We start from the raw sequence: 20,143 nt of genomic DNA, 5'->3' as shown, positions 1-20,143 counted from the left end.
CCAAATTGAATTTCCGATAACGTATGACGTATCAACTATGTATAGTACCAAGTTTAAATGTGTTTAGTGTGTGCCTGACGCCAATTATCTGATTATGGTTAGTTGTGCACAACTTGCACATAAGCAGTATCATGCAACATTTCACTCTATACAAAATTTTGATCTGAATACAGCTATGGCAACCATGCTTACTGCTAGCTTCATCCACATATTATACTTTTGTGCTGACTAAAACAAACATGGATTCTTGCCAGTGAATGTCTTCTCAAACTGTAACCCCTGAAACTTGACTTACTATCAATATTCTCAGTTGGCTTCTTATTTTTAATGGGCTGACATATATACACACTCCCTCATGACAGCATAAATTAAGCCAAATTAGCATACGTTATGAAACTGTATTGGTTGCCACGGGAAATCAAATCAATATTCCTATGTAGAATGACCCACAGTTTGAAGCTAAGCGAACAAAAGTATAATAGTACAACCATTTAAGGTCAAGTGCGAACTATCGAAGATAAAAGAGGGTGTCAGCACGCTTGCGATTGTAAAAATCGACCTCCAGTCTGCTTCCTACATGCCCTCAGGCCTAATCCAACTTCCTGCGATCTTATCTATTCTGCTACCCAATGACTGTATATTCTCAAATAGGTCATGTACCTTGAGGCCACTTCTTGCACCTGTCACCAGGATGCTAGCTGTTGAAATTAGGACGTGATTGAGCCATCGCTGTAATATAACCTGCATTGCATATCACCTGCTCTGAATTTAGTAAAGTTTGTGCTCCGCTAAAGCCTTCACATACACCAAGATCATGGACGATATAATGAAATCTAACAGAATATCAATGTTGTTATATCTATCCTATGCACCATCAACCGATTCCTCAGCGCCAAGTTCCTAGTCTATCATTATCGTTGAGAACGATTCACTCATCCATAAAGCACTAATTTTATCTAATCAACATCAGAACAGTAAAGTAGCATACTCACAAAACATAAAGCTACCTGAAAATCAGGATAGTTTGATAGAACCAATACTGCACAATACAGACAGAAAGATGTTCATAGTAAGGTGCCTAATCCTACATGTTGTCCATGGTAATGTTCACAGAACATTATGTAAACTCCGCAACTTCATTTACAACTTGTATTCCGGCTGCAGTTTCCTGTTACCCCTTCTCATATCATCTGATCATCAAGCCTCTTAGTAGTTTCTCTGCAGTTCGAAACCTCCTGTAAAGGAAGTCAAACCACAACATGTTAGCTAACCTAAGGCATGTGGAACTACCATGAGTGCAAGTATCATCACACCACAGGTGGCCAATTCTCTCTTCTAAATCATCTTGTTTGTTTTTTGTTCATTTTATTTTGTGTGATCAAATGAAGACAAATAACTGGTAACTGATACAAACATAGACAGTAAAAGCTTGCAGGGGCAAATGGATGACTCAAACCGTCAAATATTTTTTGTAAACCAGTACATAACTTGAACAGCCATAAGGGTCACAATACCTAAAAGCCAGTTTAGTGCAGAATAAGAACATTTATTTACCTTTAGGACTCAGTCGGGTATAGGCATCTGCCTCCTTAACCAGACAAGGCGAGCGGCTGGATCGGCGCAAACAAATATCACCCTGTTCTGATCATCTCTGAAGATGTCGTAGGCAATTGCCCTCTCGTCTTCAGACAGATCCTGGATTGCGTTTGCAATTGCTATGCAATTCTTAATTGAAAAATCATCCACAGTATCTGTCACAGATGTTTCTGCTTGGTCTTCATTTATCTGTTCCACCACAACAAGTTCTTCTGATTGCTTTCCTTTGGCAAGCGACTTCACTTTGCTCTGCAATCAGTTAGTCCAAAACATTCCATTCAGCAAGAATAAAAAATGTATCAGCACTGAGAACAAATTCTCAAGCTTCTGTAACAAAGATCTACGTGTCGCTTCACCTCAGTATCTGATGCTGGTACCCACTGAAGGACATGATATGAATTATCGCCTTCAATCGAATATTGTCTGCGCATTAACCGGTTACCTCCAAACTCAGTTTTGATGATATAAATATCAGAGACCTACAGTACAGGTTCACAAAAGAAAATTAGTTTATCCACTTAATTCCACACTTTCTACTTCCATTCAATTGAGAACTGAAATTACTTACCAAAGATCTGTCAGGTTTACGCTCATTTAGTGTAGCTGTGGTACTAGTGGTATACAGACTCTTTGTGGCAACAACCAGTGGAAGCTGATCGTTGTCCACCACACAGAGAGCACCTGTCTCCTGAAACAGAAAATCGGAGACATCCTTTGCTTGCACAGCAAAAACATTACCATTCTTCATCAGTGCTAATGATAGCTTTCCTGATATCCACTTGGTAGCCTTATCAACAGCTGCTTTCACTTCCTTCGCACGGGAGAAGTGATGCAGCTCATAGCCGTTCAAAATGACATCACCTGGAAATAGAATCTGTAACAATGCCTACAAAATAATAATTTGATTTTTCTACAAATCAAAAACATCAAAAGGCGTACCATCGTATTCTCTTGGGACAAGAAGCTTCTGGTCAATTTGAGGAGTAAGTACAATTCTTGGCTCAGTACCTCCATTTGGGGGTTGAAGCTGCGAATAAGTTATGATATTTGTCATTATCTTAAGTAAATGAATCCAAAAACTACAAATTTGAGACGATATCTAAAATTAATCAACCAGAAGATTTAAGAGATTTCAGGCTTTTTTGTCTCCCTGCTTAAGGTGGTCTATAAGGTGATGACAAAATGCATGATATAACCTTTTGTGGTCAATCAGACAAAGATAGCTACTCCCTTGCATAAAAAAAACAATTGAAGTTCTAGCTTTATCCTAAGTCAAAACTTCTTTAAGATTGATCAAGTCTATAGAACAACAACTTATCATTAGATTCAAGATAAAAACATTTTTTCTTACAAAGAGGATCTCTCTTTAATCAAAGAAGAGATATACCACTGAGTTAGTTACAGCTTCACTTGTCGGGGAGGGAGGCGGTGGAGGCACATCCATCTCTGCACGTGTTTCTGGCACATGTGAGGAATTGAGATCAAACTGCATTGTCATGCTCCTCAACCTCTGCTGCTCTTTAGCGAAACAAACCTGACGCCTGGATGATAGGATAAGCATTTGTAAGACAAACAGTTAAGATAGAAGAAGTATCCAGCTATGAACCCCAAAAAAATGGAAACGATCAATTGACCATGAACAAGACATATCAGGTCTTATTCAAATAAAGAATGAAGGACATTTGTGAGACACGATATCTTTGTGGAATCTATAATATTATTATCAGACCCATAGACCATTGATTAGACACAGAATCTATGTTGTACATTTGCATAAGCATGACAGTGCCCAGATACAACAGCAAGAGGATACATGAACTATAACACACATCATGCAGATTTTATAATATCATTATCAGAACCATGGACCATTGATTAGACACAGAATATATGTTGTACATTTGCATAAACATGACAGTGCCCAGATACAGCAGCAAGAGGACAAGGATGCAGAATCTGAAATGTTAATTGCCCCAAATGACACTATGAAACATGAATGCAGCTGATGGAGAAAACATATACGTATATAGTTAAAAGAGGAAGCATACCTCCATAGATGGTCCACGATCTCTCCTTGTCCAATATGTTTATGCAGCAGCACAGGCACGTCATCAGGATCAACATAACCATACCTAGAATTACAAAAACAGTGAGTAATGGCTTGCTTTTAACAGAGTAAATTTAAAACAGAGAGTTCTTCAGGAAGGCATCAAGATTATTAGTGCATAAGACTGTAAATTTTGTTATGTTTCCTGGTTCTTACCAATGACCTGTCATTTCTCCCTTGGCATCTGAACTGAATATGATGACATTTCCTGCATACTTGTGACATCCCACATGTGAGCATGCACTAACAGCCACCTGGCCATCGAGACCTTGGCCTTCAATCTCCTCCTTGAACCTTGTAATCAAAGCAGGACCACAAACACCACAGCTTTTATCCCTGCTTCCATGGGTGCAGACAAAAACATAGGAACCTTTTATAGCCTCAGGAGATCCAGGAAGCCATTCAACATCTTTCACGAGTACTTCTTCAACAAAGTTGTCGACATCAAAGTGGGTCAGCCCTCTACAAACATCAGGTGTTGAAGAAAATAATTAGTTGATTATGTATTCCATCACCTAACAGCAGAAAGGGAAATAGTGCATGTTTATTTGTTTACAGCCTTGCAGCTACCTGTATCGGATCATATCAGGAAAGATCAGCACGTCTCCAAGGGATGACTCAGTGCCATCTTCTCCTTCACAAATGGTCAGCTTGGTCTGAGAAAGGTAGAATAGGCCACTTATTAGCAATAATAAATACAATATGGTAAAGTCTTGTCTATTAATCTAATCCCAAGATGGCTTGTGCACAAGTTACACCCCTAATTAAAATGACAAGTCACACTGCTGAATCATTGGGTCACACTAGGATCAGACACACGTAAATTTGAAATATGAAAGACATTTAAAAGAACAAGAAAAAATATAAAAACATCAGTCAAATAATACATATTGAATTTAAAAATGAAATATGAAATAGGAAAGAGCATAAGGCAGTAACTATCTTAGGAAGGTTCATAGTAATACTGCATAATATCACCCGAGATTCCCAGATGTTGTAGAAATGCTCAACAATGCCAGTGTCATACCCCAGGGGTGCTTACTAGTTATTTTGGCATACTCTACGATACTCTGTAACTGTGTGATATGTACTAATATGTACACTATGTGTACATGCAGTAACTGCAACGAATTTTTTCTTAGATGTATACAGTTGCTAAGATCCAGTAGCAAGGAGAAAGAAGCAGAAGAGCTTCTGCACTCATATGCACCATATAGGACATGCACAAACACCTATACAAAGGGCAAAAGGAATCCCAGATCATATACTAGTCTGTATAACACCTGATCCATGTTAGAACAATAACATCAAATCCTTCTGTTGCACTATGTGGAATAAACACACAAAAGAGTAATAGTTCCTACAAGGGGAAAAGAGATACATTGCTGGACAGAGCACCATATGATTTCAAAGGTGCTTAATGACATCCAGTGAATACAGACAGCAAGTAGATAACATAGCAAAGGATGCAATGATCATTGTTCAACTATGAAAACAATCTAAACTGGAAGAATGGAGCCTGATTTCGAACCAAAATATAATACCCCATTGATACATGCATAAGTCTTCAAAAATAGAATCACAAGGTACAATTGATACCAGCAAACGCCTAAAAATAGTACAGCGTGTGGATTTGAAGAAAATGAATAATAAGACCCAGATGGACCAGAAACCCAACAACAAAAAACATAGAATCTGTTCCAAGGAGTCAAGGTACCTTATATCATAAATAAACATACTGAGGACCTACAGGTTTTATTACCATTAGAAATGGAGCTGGATACACAAATTCGTGAACACAATCGAATGCAGTGAGAATTTAGGCAAAAAAAAAACCCGAAGTCGAATAATAATTGGATATAGCTATCAAATTACCCAAGCCATACCAAACAAGTCCGAAACATAAGCACTAAATCACCACCAAAACTGGCCTGTGACTAAATACACAGCTAGAAATGTGTGGATTGCTGAGACAAGTTCAAACCCCCAAAGCACAATTTACTACATGCGCAACTGAAACAACAATAAGCTACAAGGAGAGCACCGAGCGACCAGATCTCGAGTGAAACATGCGCCAAAACGAGGTGCGAGCAAAATAAAATACAGATACGCCAATCGGCAAACATTTCTGGCATCAGACAGTAAGCAAATCGACCGCGATCACCACTAACTAAGCGAGCTTCTACAGGCTAATTGGGAAACAACGAACCGAAGCAAACACAGCCGGAAACTACATCGTTCCGCCAGCACTCATCAGATCGATCAATCAGCGAGCAAGGATCACGACCCCCTGCACGAACGCCAGCACCATCACACGCAGATAACAGAAACGCGCTAAATCGTCCTGTAATTCAAGCTAATCGAGAGCTAGCAGCCAGCTAAACGCTAAAACTCGTGTCGACAAGCAAGCAGTTCCTACTCCCCACCAACCGAACTAAAAAGAGCAGTACCGGAAGCATACCAAAACCGCGTCGCAGCACCAAATAAGGCAACCAGCAGGCGAAACGAGAGGGGAGTGGAGAGGGAGTAGAGATGCTCACACTCTTCTTCAAAATGGATCTCCGGGCCTTGATAGCGGCGGCGAGGATGCGCGGGAGGCTGTCGGACTCCGTGGCCTCGATGTTGTCGTGGACAACGAACATGTGGCGCTGGTGGAAGCCCACCGTCCCGGCGAGCGCCTCCTTCTTGCCGCTTTCTTTGTCGGTCTCTGTCGCAGAGCTCTTGTGGTTCTCCTCAGCTGGAACACTCTTGTCCTGTTTTTCTTCTGGCTGATCACTTTGGCAGCAGGTAAAGCCTCCTCCATTGGCCTGGCAGCACCCACCTGCAGGTGCACCGTTGGTTCCACTTGCTTCCTTGGCGCTTGATTCATCTCCAGTCACTCCATTCGTCATGTGCTTCAGCTCCAAAGCTTTCTTCTGTTGCTCTTCAGTCATACCCAACTGACCCCTGTCATGATAGGATAGCACTTGTAAGAACCACACTTAAAAGAAAGGTACCCCCAGCTATGGGGCAAACATAGCGCAAAAGATCAATTAAACATGAACAAGACATATCAGGGCTTCTTACAACGTTTGTGAAACAAGATAGAATATTCTGTTATCGGTTCAGTTACAAGGAGACAAACCATTTTAAGACCAAACTTTTATTTCTGAAGCTATTATTGCAAATAAACAATCAAGAACATTTGGAAATACAACAATATCTCTATGGCATCACACGAGCAGAATAACTAATACAAATAAGTGCTTTGACATGATTCATAGGAAACACAACATAATAAAGTATTCCTGAAATAAGAAAAAATGGAGCCGCAACGAGTAAAAACAACCTACAACAAGTTTATCTAGTATGCTCTTCTAAGATGCGTGTAGTTAGTAGCCTTACTCTTGGTTTACTTTACAATAACGCTCAATAAAAGAAGCATCCAATGGCAGGCTTTCGTCCGAGTATCTTCCCTTAACTAAAGATTATGGTACTTAAAGTATCCGAATTCATTTCGAAACAGAGTACCTACAGTGCTGTAGACATACCTGAACTATAACACATCATGCAGATTTTATAATATTATTACCAGACCCATAGACCATTGATTAGACACAGAATCTATGTTGTACATTTGCATAAGCATGACAGTGCCCAGATACAACAAGAGGATACATGAACTATAACACACATCATTCAGATTTTATAATATTATTGTCAGAATCATGGACCATTAATTAAACACAGAATATATGTTGTACATCTGCATAAGCATGACAGTGCCCAGATACAGCAGCAAGAGGATAAGGATGCAGAATCGGAAATGTAAGTTGTCCCCAATGACAATATGAAACATGAATGCAGGTGATGGGGAAAACATATATGTATATAGTTAAAAGAGGAAGCATACCTCCACAGATGGTCCACGTTCTCTCCTTGTCCAATATGTTTATGCAGCAGCACAGGCACGTCATCAGGAGCAACATAACCATACCTGGAATTACAAATACAGTGAGTAATGGCTGGCTTTCAACAGAGTAAATTTATGTCAGAGAGTTCTTCAGGAAGGCATCAAGATTATTAGTGCATAAGACTGTAAATTTTATTATGTTTCCTGGTTCTTACCAATGACCTGTCACTTCTCCCTTGGCATCTGAACTGAATATGATGACATTTCCAGCATACTTGTGACCTCCCACATGTGAGCATGCACTAACAGCCACCTGGCCATCGAGACCTTGGGCTTCAATCTCCTCCTTGAACCTTGTAATCAAAGCAGGACCACAAACACCACACCTTTTATCCCTGCTTCCATGGGCGCAGACAAAAACATAGGAACCTTTTATAGCCTCAGGAGATCCAGGAAGCCATTCAACATCTTTCACGAGTACTTCTTCAACAAAGTTGTCGACATCAAAGTGGGTCAGCCCTCTACAAACATCAGGTGTTGAATAAAATAATTAGTTGAGTATGTATTCCATCACCTAACAGCAGAAAGGGAAATACTGCATGTTTATTTGTTTACAGCCTTGCAGCTACCTGTATCGGATCATATCAGGAAAGATCAGCACGTCTCCAAGGGATGACTCAGTCCCATCTTCTCCCTCACAAATGGTCAGCTTGGTCTGAGAAAGGTAGAACAGACCACTCATTAGCAATAATAAATACAATATGGGAAAGTCTTGTCTATTAATCTAATCCCAAGATGGCTTGTGCACAAGTTACACCCCTAATTAAAATGACAAGTCACACTGCTGAATCATTGGGTCACACTATAGGATCAGACACACGTACATTTGAAATATCAAAGACATTTAAAAGGACAAGAAAAATATAAAAACATCAGTGAAATAATACATATTGAATTTAAAAATGAAATATGAAAAAAGAAAGAGCACAAGGCAGTAACTATCTTAGGAAGGTTCATAGTAATACTGCATAATATCACCCTAGATTCCCAGAAGTGGTAGAAATGCTCAACAATGCCAGTCTCATACCCCAGGTGTGCTTACTATTTATTTTCGCATACTCTACGATACTGTGTGATATGTACTAATATGTACAGATAGTGTAGATGCAGTAACTGCAATGAATTTTTTCTTAGCTGTATACAGTTGCTAAGATCCAGTAGCAAGGAGAAAGAAGCAGAAGAGCTTCTGCACTCAGATGCACCATATAGGACATGCACAAACACCTATACAAAGGGCAAGAGGAACCCCGCAGCATATACTAGTCTGTATAACACCTGATCCATGTTAGAACAATAACACCAAATCATTCTATTGCACTATGTGGAATAAACACACAAAAGAGTAAGTTCCTACAAGGGGAAAAGAGAAACATTGCTGGACAGAGCCCCATATGATTTCAAAGGTGCTTAATGACATCCAGCGAATACAGACAGCAAGCAGATAATAAATGGATATAGCTATCAAACTACCCAAACCATACCAAACACGCTCGAAACATAAACACTCAATCACCACCAAAACTGGCCCGTGACTAAATACACAGTTAGAAATGTGTGGATCGCCGAGACAAGTTCAAACCCCCAAAGCACAATTTACTACATGCCCAATTAAAAGTTTAAAACAGCAATAGCCTACATGGAGAGCACCAAGCGACCAGATCTCGAGTGAAACATGCGCCAAAACAAGGTGCGAGCAAAATAAAATACATATACGCCAATCGGCAAACATTTCTGGCACCAGACAGTAAGCAAATCGAACGCGATCAAACTAACTAAGCGAGCTTCTACAGGCCAATTGAGAAACAGAAAACCGAAGGAAACACAGTCGGAAACTACACCGTCCGCCAACACACACCGGATCGACCGATCAAGGATCGCGATCTCCTACGCGAACGGCAGCACCATCATGTGCAGATAACAGAAACGCGGTAAATCGTGCAGTAATTCAAGCTAATCGAGAACTAGCAGCCAGTAAAACGGTAAACTCAAGCACAGTTCCTGCTCCCTCCCACCAACCAAACTAGAAATAGCAGTACCGGAAGCATACCAAAACCGCATCGCAGCACGAAACAAGGCAATCAGCAAGCGAAACGGGAGGGGGGTGAGGGAGGGAGGTAGAGGTGCTCACGCTCTTGTTGAGGTTGGACTTGCGGGCCTTGATGGCGGCGGCGAGGATGCGGGGGAGGCGGTCGGAGTCGGTGGCCTCGACGTGGGAGGGCCACTCGGCGGGGCTCTTGTAGCAGAGGAAGACGTGGCGCTGGTGGAAGCCGACCGTGCCGGCGAGCTTCTCCTTGCCGAGCTCGGGGCGCTGGAACCCGAACTCCGCGTCCAGATCGGGGCCCGCGGCGTGGAGGGCGGCCTCCGGCGCGACTGAGGTCGGCGGCGCGAGGAGGGAGTCCCCGGCGGCGGCCACCGCAGTGGGGGAGGAGCGGGAGGGGTCGGCGGCGGGGAGGGCGGCCTCCGGCGCGTCCGAGGTCGGCGGTGCGAGGAGTGAGTCCCCAGCGGCGGCCGCCGCCGTGGGGGAGGAGTGGGAGAGGTCTGCCATGAGTAGGAGGCGGGGGGGGGAGGCGGTGCTGAGCAGAAGTCGCCGACGGCTTGCGTAGCGGCGGAATTGGGAATTGTCTGGAGAATTCGGGAAAGTGGGTGGTGTCCTTGCGGAGTTGTTCTTGCGGGAGGGGAAAAGCAGGGACTCCCGTTGATCGACTACGTGGGCCCGCGTTGTCGGTGTGATCTGCGTTCCTTGCTTAATAGCTGTGGGGCCTACGCGAGAGAGAGGGGTCAGCTAAGCAGCTGGAGTACGTCTCTTTCTCCGTTCTCCCTTTCTAGTCACACTTGGATTTTGCACCCCGAAATAATTGAAGTTTTATTTCGCGATTAAATGGCACGTCTACACGCAGTCTCGAAAAGTATTTGGCGATTAATAATAGTTCAGCTCAAATTATCAAGTCAAGAGCTAATTATCATAACATATTGGTTTTTAACCAATTTGATTATCGATTTCATGAGCATTTATGATTTTACTAGGTACCTCTTGCACATACCCAAAATGGTGTAACTAAATTATTTATTAAAGGAATCAAACTAATTAAATGACCACTTCAACAAAATTTTAATACACCAACATATTGTTGGACACATGCGGTCTTACACACCGTAGATCTATCTGGATCACAACAACTGCTTATCATACTGCTTCCCCTTGCACTAAGTATGTGAAAATCAAATAAGTATTTCTCATCTGCGATAATTCAGTTATATACCGATATCACCAACCCCAATGTACATCATGGGCCCTCACATAAATTTGGAATATATGTGAGAAATAACTGAGGTATAATTCTTTATACATCAAATACCTTAATAAGACCCTAACATGGAAGTTATTGATAGCTTGTACATTGATTGCATTTGCAATATGGACATTTTCCGGCATTAGGGAAGATTAATACCACAAAGAATGCCGATAAATAAATTATAAATGTCATAGACTTTCAGTGTTCATATTCATGTGCTTGAAAATCTGAAAGGTAAGTTCAATCATAAATTTCAACACATTGCAAATCTACCACATATATTTACTCATGACAAATCTGTCACGGAATCATATCATGTATGCAACCATTGTTCCAAAAGAGTGAAGATACCTAATGCAACCACTTGCCTCCCCAAATGAGAGCAAGAGGGGGAGAAACTAGGCCACATGAAATATAAATTATCACATGCTTCCGCGGAAACAGAGGAAATTATATCCTCAACAAGTAATGTAGTTCAACTTCAAGTTGAATAACACATACCGGCTGCTCATCATCCAAACCCAACACAAATGCGCGCACAATTTTAGGTGTCGGGACATCAAAACACTTTGACTCCATTATTATGGGAAATCATGAGGAGTTAAAATATTTTATTGACATTTCCACAAATCTTATCGATTCAACCGAATCAGACAATAAAAGACTAAATTTGTTGACAAATACTTATTCTTAAAATTGCTAAAACCTTTAGAGCCCTGAACCAAAGTCCATGGAAAAATGCCTCATGCACTCATATGTTGGTTCAACTAGAAGGAGGCAATTGAATAAGAATAAAACTCGCTCAACAAGAGAGGTATTTACCATCGTAATACCTACTCCTCATAAACACCTTCCCTCTGGAAGAGAAATGACTTTTTGTTAACAAAAAAAAATGAGGTGGTGAAAAAGCGAGACTTGTAGCACAAGGGTTCACGCAGATATCCAACATCAATTATATATGATGTAACATACCCTATTAGTATGAGTGGAATTATGTTTTGATACTAATACTATTGGCATTTATAAATAAATTATTCAAGCAGCTAATGGATGTAGTGATTACATAATCATATGGGTCACTCAATTTGAATATCTATATTGAAGTCCTTAAGACTTACAAATCCAAATTCAAAATAAATCGTAACATATGTGTAATAATACAAACGCCACTCTATGACTTAAAATAGTCAAACATAAATTATGTGGTACAATTGACTATAAGAGCTCCTTCTTATAAAGGATTACTCATACAATGATGACTGCTTATATGTAGTCATAAACAAAATCCCTAATTGGATTCTACATGAATTTTGTATATATCTATGCTTTTGTTATCAAAGTCTATAATACACATGAAAGGTCCTTGCAATCATATCAACACGGAGATTTGGATTGAACCAAGTATTAACCAAATTTATAACTTGAGTATATTCCTTCAGAATACATATCTATCAGTCTTTACATGTCCATAAAATTTTGGAGAAATTAAATATGGATAAATCAAATTAAAGATACATATGGTCACACTATCCCTAACAGGGATACAAATTCATTCATACATTGTAGTAGTGATGACGTGATATTGGACCTCTTGTTCCATATCTCAATATAAACTACATCACGAATGCGAATGTTTTGTTGTAAACTTGTTTAAAGTATAACCCCAACTAAAAGTGGTGTAAGTAATATTCTCCGATATATTTAAGGCACAAACGATCTTGATTAATTCCCTGAGAAATATCAAGATTTGACCATCATGTAATCTACATTGGGTATAATTACCTGGTCCCAAAAATGTCGTATCATAGACTAAATTCAATGAAAGAGCCTTCTAACTAAGAATACAAAATAGACTCTAATGGCTTCATATAATGATTGACCACATTCAAGATCATATGGTTAAGATTCAACAGAATCACCCACCATTATCTATCAGATAATACCACTTGTATTGCTCAAATGCATAAGGGTTAAATTAATATTTTCCAATATAGGGAGGTAAACACATTGCAAACATATCATGCAAAAACCTAACAGATTTATTCATAGTGTTTCACATATTCCCATATTCCTGGATTTAAGTTCATGGATTGATGTAAGAAAACTTTTAGATATGCAAAGTCCAGGGAGAGTAAAACTCCCAAATAATAATCCTGTGATAATCATTAGATCATATATATTGTACTCTTTTCCCTTAATGATCGATTCATCTACTCTGAATCCAACTATCCAAGTAAACCTAACCAATGAAGGTGGGAAACATCAAACATAGCAGTAAGTCACACTAGAGAAGAGAGAGGTTTATGTACCCAACACTAATGAAATTTTGCAAGGGGTAAAAGTTGGCATAATTTTTGCTAAATAGGTAATTAAAATAAAAAAAACTTACCAAATGTGGTAATTTGCGTCAAAAGTGTGAAATTAGGGGGTAAAAACTAGAATTTACTCAAAGAAAATTGAGATTTAGTGTACTCTGTCTCTTTCCACCCCAATTTGCTTGGAATTTTCTCACTACATTTCACTAGTTCCTACCGCCACCAGGAGTCTCCGCTTCATGCAATGATGCACGCACATCGGCTCCCTAAATTTGGTGAACCGATAAGTTGCGTCGAACGATCGGCTCATTTAAATTACTAGCAAAGAAGGGCGCGGCGGCACGCCGCGCCATGTGTGGCCGAGTGATGGTGATTTCTGGTAGTGCTAAATGAATGTGTCTTTTAGTCTTTCTTTTGGGAATTATGTTTGTTCTTGCTATTTAAAGGCATGGTGTATTTGTTGGTTTATTTTTGTGTGACATTTATACATACACTAATACACTATTACTGGTCTGTAGATGGTTGCGGTGAAAGGTTGGTATTGAGTAATGGGTGATCGATGGCTTGTTGTATGCTGTGTGTGGCCTCGTGTCTGGTGAGATGGACATTTATTGACACGTTTGGCTGAGCTTTTTTTTTTACCGTTGTGGTAGATCCACTTCCTGGCCACATCTTATTCGGGTTCAGCTCCCAAAATAGGCTGAACGTCACCACCGCCGCTGCCATGGCGAACGACAGTTACAAACTTAAAAGGCCATGACCAGTGACATGGAAATTATTGCTAGATGATAAAGACTAAGAAACCAACAAAGAGTTCTAAGAAATCTATTAACCTTAGACAAATAAGTTATCAACATATTGGTACACTATGTTTGGTCCTTTTCCCATTCTCTGATCTAAAAATGAGTACACTCACCCCTAAATGGAGCGGCCCTGATGGAGAGGAACCAATATGGTGTGGCTGGCGCAGCAACAGGCAGCTGCTTGCCTATCAGCAGGACTGCATACACTCAAACTCAAATATCTACTACAACAATGAAAACCCACCGTTCCATCTATCCAAACCACTCAAACTCAAATAGCTACAACACGTGTATTAACAGATACAAAATAAATATCAATTTCTTACCTGAACTGTGAGTATGTCGCAGTTCACTATAGTAATCTAATGTTTGTGTTGAGGAAACATAACTAATAAATCCAAGAGTACTGAATAACTAACCAAAGACCATTGGGAAAGCCAAATCCTTCAATCATATCTCAAAGCAATTCAGGTTTCAGGAGGCAAGCTAGCCCAAGAAATTGCAGTAGCATTTGTTTTCTCTATAGCTCTGTATGCTCCATACTCTCCATATAGGGTGGACTTCTCTATAGCTGGTGGGAAGAGGCGGCATGGAACAAAATGTAAATTAACAAGAACTGGATCTACAATTCATAAGGAAAAAAAAATCAAGAAAAGAAAAGGATCTGGATCCAAGAACAAAAACAAAAGGTTTTGACATATCTATCTTCATTCTCTCCTTTTGTATCTCTCCTCTTCCTTACTTACTTGAACTGATTTACTTCATTGTTAACACATTTGGAAGATAAGCATGCAGTGTTAATTTGGGAGATATATGTGAATATAATTTACTGATCTAGTTAGTTATCAGTAAAAGAAGAACAGAGATATAATAAATTGATCTAGCTAGCTAGTTACAATAAACGAAGAACAGAGAGTTGCATTTTCTACATACAAATGGTTTGGGCAATTGCCATTGAACAATCTTTCAAAATGGCATCAATCTGTAAGAGGTGAATTGAGCAAAAGTGTTCCAACAATGTTTTTTTTACTACATCTAGAACTACACTGCCATTTTGAAGGTGAAAAAAAGAAATCACTTGGCTATAAAAGTTCAGAGTTATACATTCCGCTCGGATGTATTACCACAGTAGAACAAAGAAAAACCACCCTTTAGTTAGTCTGACCCACTTGGCATAAGCAAAAATGAACTTTGAAGTGTGCAAGGAGGTCGTCTTACATCACCAATATTAAGAGCCACTAAAACGATAGCAAGAAGGTCGATAACAATAATTAACATTGGTTGACCTGAAATTACAAAACATGCAATTCAGTGAACATGTCGGGAAACCTGGTCGCTAATATATTGTTAATTCATACTACTCCACTACAGGCAATTCTGATTCGCTAATATTCTGGCTAAAAAAAATTATTAAAAAATTGTGATATATCACATGGCATAATTACACTTCCTAGGTACTCTTGGATTAAAAAGTATTTGTTATGATTAATCTCTATTTTTTATAAACCTGCAATTGAAATTTCCCAACAGTTAATTCGAATATCTTTTCATGAGCAGCTTTTCAACATATAAATTTCTTACAATCATGCTGAATAATATTTTGCAAGTTGAACCTAAAATATTGTGAGAAGAATACATAATGCAATTACATTTGGGAACGATTCATCTGAAGAACCTTACCTTCCAACAAATTAATCAATTCAGCAGACCATGGCAATTGAAAGTGTACGTTTGCGCATTTCTCACTTCTCTTTTCTTTCTTCACTTTGGACATATTGAACTGGTAGGAAAATCCCTCACCCTGGAATTGGTCGGACATAAATAGAGGTGCATCTTGAACTTCAACTTCGGGCATGAATAATAATTGGAATTAGTAGTTGTTCATGGCTACCTAGGCAATGTGGCGGTAGAACCGGCAACTGTCATGTTCACGCCTTAGAAGGCTCTGGATCATATGCCTTTCCTCTTTATAGCTTATTCTTTTGTTTCTTTCATACTTCCCTTTGGAAGATTAATTACATTAGCACATAGAAAAGTTTAGCTAGTTGTTGACTTGTTGTGCACACTGTCTCCAATTACACCACCGGACAGAGCGACTGGTACGGTTGCACGCATGGAAGCCATGGGCGATAGCAGCCGAAGCCAGCAAACAATGTCCAAGCTACCACAATTTGGGAAAGAAAGGTGTAGTGTGTACTCACCCCAATTCATGTGCACACACGCATGGAAGCCATGGACAAAAGCTGCCGAAGCCAGCAAACAACGTTCAAGCAAGCACAATTTGAGAAAGAAAGACGCAGTGTGTACTCACCCAAATCCATGTGTACATTGTATCTGAAAGAAGACTTACACGGCAACATTCAAGCATGTTCTCCCTCCTGAGAAATTTTCTCATTTCTTCTCACTGGGCTTCAAGCATGCTCCTGCGTACCATCTCAATACATATCAGGCAACTCCAGTGCAGCATCCATGCATAGTAGTGGAGAACATTGGGAAGAAAGATGGTATGCTTCCTGACCATAACGTTAGCTCCAACGAATTCAGTGTTGTCTTGATCTAGTTGATGATATGGCCCCTTACTTGTGTATAACTTTACCTGGAGAGGCTTTATAGATTAATAATAATGTGATCACTTCATATTTAAAAATGCAGATATTTCTTACAGTGAGATAATGTGGTCATTTTGCAGTTGAAACGTTACCATTGGTTGTATAACTTAAAGGTGGATCTGAAAATGATCCGGGGGAAAGACTAAACTGGGCCATGGGCTCTGGCTGACGAAGAGCATGTGGATGTATGGAGCTCCATGATGCCGATTCTGTTGATGGGCGTAAATAGCGTACAAAACCACCGTATGACCATTAGCTTATTAGCAACTTATGCTTATTAAATTTGATTGTGTTTGTTTTGCTGATATAAACTGCTATGTAGGTGGTTGCCATACCAGAGTAGGAAGACGCAAGTAACATCCAAGAATTGAGTTCTGAATAACTTGCCAGTTTCCTGAATGCCCACCGACACAATATGCAGCCTGGAAATACATTGCTCAAGAATTAATTTTAGGAGTACAAATATGACAGTAGCTATTAAAATTTTAAAAACTGTATACCTGCAGTGCAGAATCATGTCTGAGATTTTCATGTGTTTATCATCCTGGAGTCCATAAGCCATAAAGCCTGTCATATTTCAAAAGGTTGTGCCAGTTAGACATAAACATGTTCTGAGGCTAACAGTGAATGCATCCAAGGTAACAATTGTTATCAATGTCGAATGTACACGCATGAGTAATGTTCATCTATGAAGCAGAGCTGCTTCTCATGTGCCATCTTCATAGGACAGATTTTCTCAAGCAATTTTATCAAAGCTCTGAACAAAGTATCATGAATCCCCAACAGGAAGTACAGGCCATCAAGAAAAAAAATCACCTCACCTCAAGTAAGCGCGAAGGTGGCGCGGAAAAAAGCAGCCCGCCCCGGAGCAGGGGATCTGCACCGTCTTTGTCGTCCAACGACAAGAGGCCTAACCGTCCTACAATACTCCGTCTCCAGGGCTGTCCGGCTCGATAGCGGAGGACGCCAACCTAAAGGAGACAATTCAACAGGGGCCAAACAACACACCGATCATAAGCTGAATGTAGAAAAACAGAATTCACGCAGAAGGGCTTACCCTCAAGATGGCCACGCGAAGAAAATATTGATGAAGATGCAAGACAAAGAAGATGAACGGAGGGTATGAATCAGGGCCTGATCTACAGTCTACAGTCTACACCCAGGAGATCGGAGGAGAAAATAAAAGCAGATATGTGGAGAAGCAAAGTGAGTAGGCAGCGGGACTGCTGCCGTCCAGGGCTGCCATCCATGTGAGGTAATTACGGCGGGGAAGCCGCGGCGGGGATTCTGTCCCCGGCGTCCGGGAGCAGCCGACTCAGTCCACGACCGCCTCGCGGCGGGGAGAATTGGGACTGAAAAAGGTGGGGTTGGGCGGCCGCTCGAGGGAGTAGGAGGCCCGTGAAGGGCCGCTCGAGGGAGGAGGAGGTCCATGAAGATGGAGCTAAACCATCAGCTCATGGCCATGGAGGCCAACGGCCGGCCTCGCGAAACCCTCCGGCACGCAGACTGTGGCACTCCTCGGCCTCCAACCCTCCGACGCTGAGCGACGCCCAGGCGGTGCTCCTCCCGTCACGGGCTGGCGGCGCATCGGCCCGTGCCCGTGGCAGACGGCCGCCGGCGAAGACTCCGCGCACGAACCTCCACATCAGCATCGAAAACGTCGGCGAGGGCTCTCGGCGTTCCCCACAGCTAGTCAACCTCCACATCTGGGGAAATCGGGACGGGGAGGAGACCAGGGCAGGAGGCTTGGGCATGGGGCAAGAGACATGGCATAGTGGGATACCACGAGGACGGCCGTGTAGGCTCCGGCAATGTTTCGGGTGGGAGAGGAAGGAGCTCTGAGGCCTCCGCGCCGCCATCTGCTCGCAATGGAGATATGTACGCGGGGCTTCTCCACTGCGCTACTGGCTTGTCCCGTCGACGGAGGTCCTACTCGCCGCTCGCCGCTCGCCGCTCGCCGGTCCTGGTGGACGATGGCGTCGGCGGTGCCTAGAAAGAGAACAGATGGGAGAGATGGGGACCAGATGCAATTAAGCGGTGATCGTGGAACCATGGGCGTCGCTTTGACCGCACTGGAACTTGCGGGTCCAGCTCTAGACTGCTACACGCACACAGAAAAAAAATCAAACGCACATGAAGGGGTCACATAATCCAAGCGCTTCTTAAAGTTTTGTAGGAAGCACCGAAAGTGCACACATTTCAAACCCAGCAGAAATCTAAAGTATAAAGTGCAAACGTGTCAGCTCCACATTAATTCTCAGCATACCTCAAAATTCTTACAAAAAAGATGTTTGTTCCCAAATAGTATAGTAGTTATGTCGCTGGAGCATGCGCGGCCGGTCTGCCTGTCTGCGCGGACAATTTCGAACGTGGTGGAGATGCCCTCAGCCACCGGCGCACCGCATCAGTGATCAGCTCCACATCACCACGTGATGAGGTTGCAGCAATGTGCGGGGCAAGCAAAGGAGCAGAAGAGAATAGATGCATTGGCCCGTTGGCGGAACGTCGGCGCCGTGGTAGAGGTGCGCGCACGGCAGCCTCCTGGCGGCCTCCCCGGCCTCGATGCCGTCCTTGCACACCGGTTACTGCGCGGCGCCGCCGGACTCCTCGGCCGCCACCGTCGGGAGGCCGTCCACGGCGGCCCTCGCCGCCGCCCGCCCGCCGGCGGGCTCGTGCTCCGCCTCCGCGGCGAGCTGCCCGAACAGCGCGTCCTCGTCGTCGTCGAGGAAATACGTGTCGACGCCGGCGCCGTCGTCGTCGAGCAGGATGCTGCCGAGGCTGTTGGCGGCGAGGAGCACCTCCCACTCGAGGCTCCGCACCGCCGCGGCCTCGTCCCTGCCGGTGGCGACCTGCTCCCACTCCCCGGCGTCGAGGCCGTCCCACCGCTGGTGGTGCGCCTCCTCGTGCTCCTCCAGCTGCAGGCAGTCCCAGCAGAGCGGCAGGCCCGCCTCGTCCGGCGGCGCCCACGTGAAGGCCCCGTCCTCCTCGTCGTTGTGGAAATCGAGGCCGAGGAACGCGGCGGCGGGGTCTTGCTGCGCGGCGGTGCCGCATCAGCTGAACGTGCACATTTTCGGAACGATCGCCTGACGTCTAGGAAAGTACCGCACAGGGACGTCGACGCTTCCGATTTGTTCGTTGCGCATCCGACGGCAGCAGATCGAACCCCTGGAAACACAGCGACGAGTCCGCCCAGTTCAACGACTCGCTCCCCGGCACGCCCAGCTTCACGGACGTGGTCGCCGTCGAGGCCGTCTCAACCAGCGCCCGTGTCTTTCCTGGCGGCTGCGCTCGACCTGACGAGCCCTGCGCTCCTGCTGCCCTGACGCCGTGGCGGTGGCGCACACCGGCCGTGTCCTCCAAGAGGAGAGCAGGAACCCGATTTCATTGCCGACGCCGTTGCACATGCTGGCCGCGTCCTCAAAGAGGAGGATGGCGAGTCTGGCTGGCGACGCCATCGTTAAGTGAATT

The 20,143-nt window shown here is 42.8% G+C and overlaps 1 protein-coding gene and 1 pseudogene across 1 annotated transcript; both read right to left on the bottom strand.

The window, feature by feature from the left end:
* Nucleotides 1-975: 975 nt before the first annotated feature.
* Nucleotides 976-10,200, bottom strand: LOC124690595. The gene is made up of 14 exons (XM_047223957.1): nucleotides 9,784-10,200; nucleotides 8,225-8,310; nucleotides 7,811-8,116; nucleotides 7,596-7,679; nucleotides 6,244-6,649; nucleotides 4,274-4,359; nucleotides 3,860-4,165; nucleotides 3,645-3,728; nucleotides 2,984-3,137; nucleotides 2,536-2,623; nucleotides 2,165-2,457; nucleotides 1,953-2,075; nucleotides 1,555-1,845; nucleotides 976-1,235 (listed from the first exon to the last, which is right to left on the bottom strand). Exons 1-13 carry the CDS (start codon nucleotides 10,198-10,200, stop codon nucleotides 1,564-1,566), a joined length of 2,715 nt encoding a protein of 904 aa, XP_047079913.1. The 3' UTR covers nucleotides 976-1,235; nucleotides 1,555-1,563.
* An 8,886-nt stretch (nucleotides 10,201-19,086) lies between these two features.
* LOC124690594 lies at nucleotides 19,087-20,130 on the bottom strand (annotated as a pseudogene).
* Nucleotides 20,131-20,143: the final 13 nt, after the last annotated feature.

This window comes from Lolium rigidum, chromosome 2 (assembly GCF_022539505.1).
Source record: "Lolium rigidum isolate FL_2022 chromosome 2, APGP_CSIRO_Lrig_0.1, whole genome shotgun sequence".
Taxonomy (NCBI): domain Eukaryota; kingdom Viridiplantae; phylum Streptophyta; class Magnoliopsida; order Poales; family Poaceae; genus Lolium; species Lolium rigidum.
This window is presented reverse-complemented; position numbering and strand designations above follow the sequence as displayed.

Excerpts from the sequence above, each read along its gene's own strand:
- LOC124690595 (XM_047223957.1), bottom strand. The coding sequence starts at position 10,200 with ATGGCAGACCTCTCCCACTCCTCCCCCACGGCGGCGGCCGCCGCTGGG. Across the intron at positions 6,650-7,595 it reads AACGTGGACCATCTGTGGAG|GGGTCAGTTGGGTATGACTG; the intron begins GTATGCTTCCTC and ends CTATCATGACAG. Across the intron at positions 2,458-2,535 it reads TGTCCCAAGAGAATACGATG|GTGATGTCATTTTGAACGGC; the intron begins GTACGCCTTTTG and ends TTCTATTTCCAG.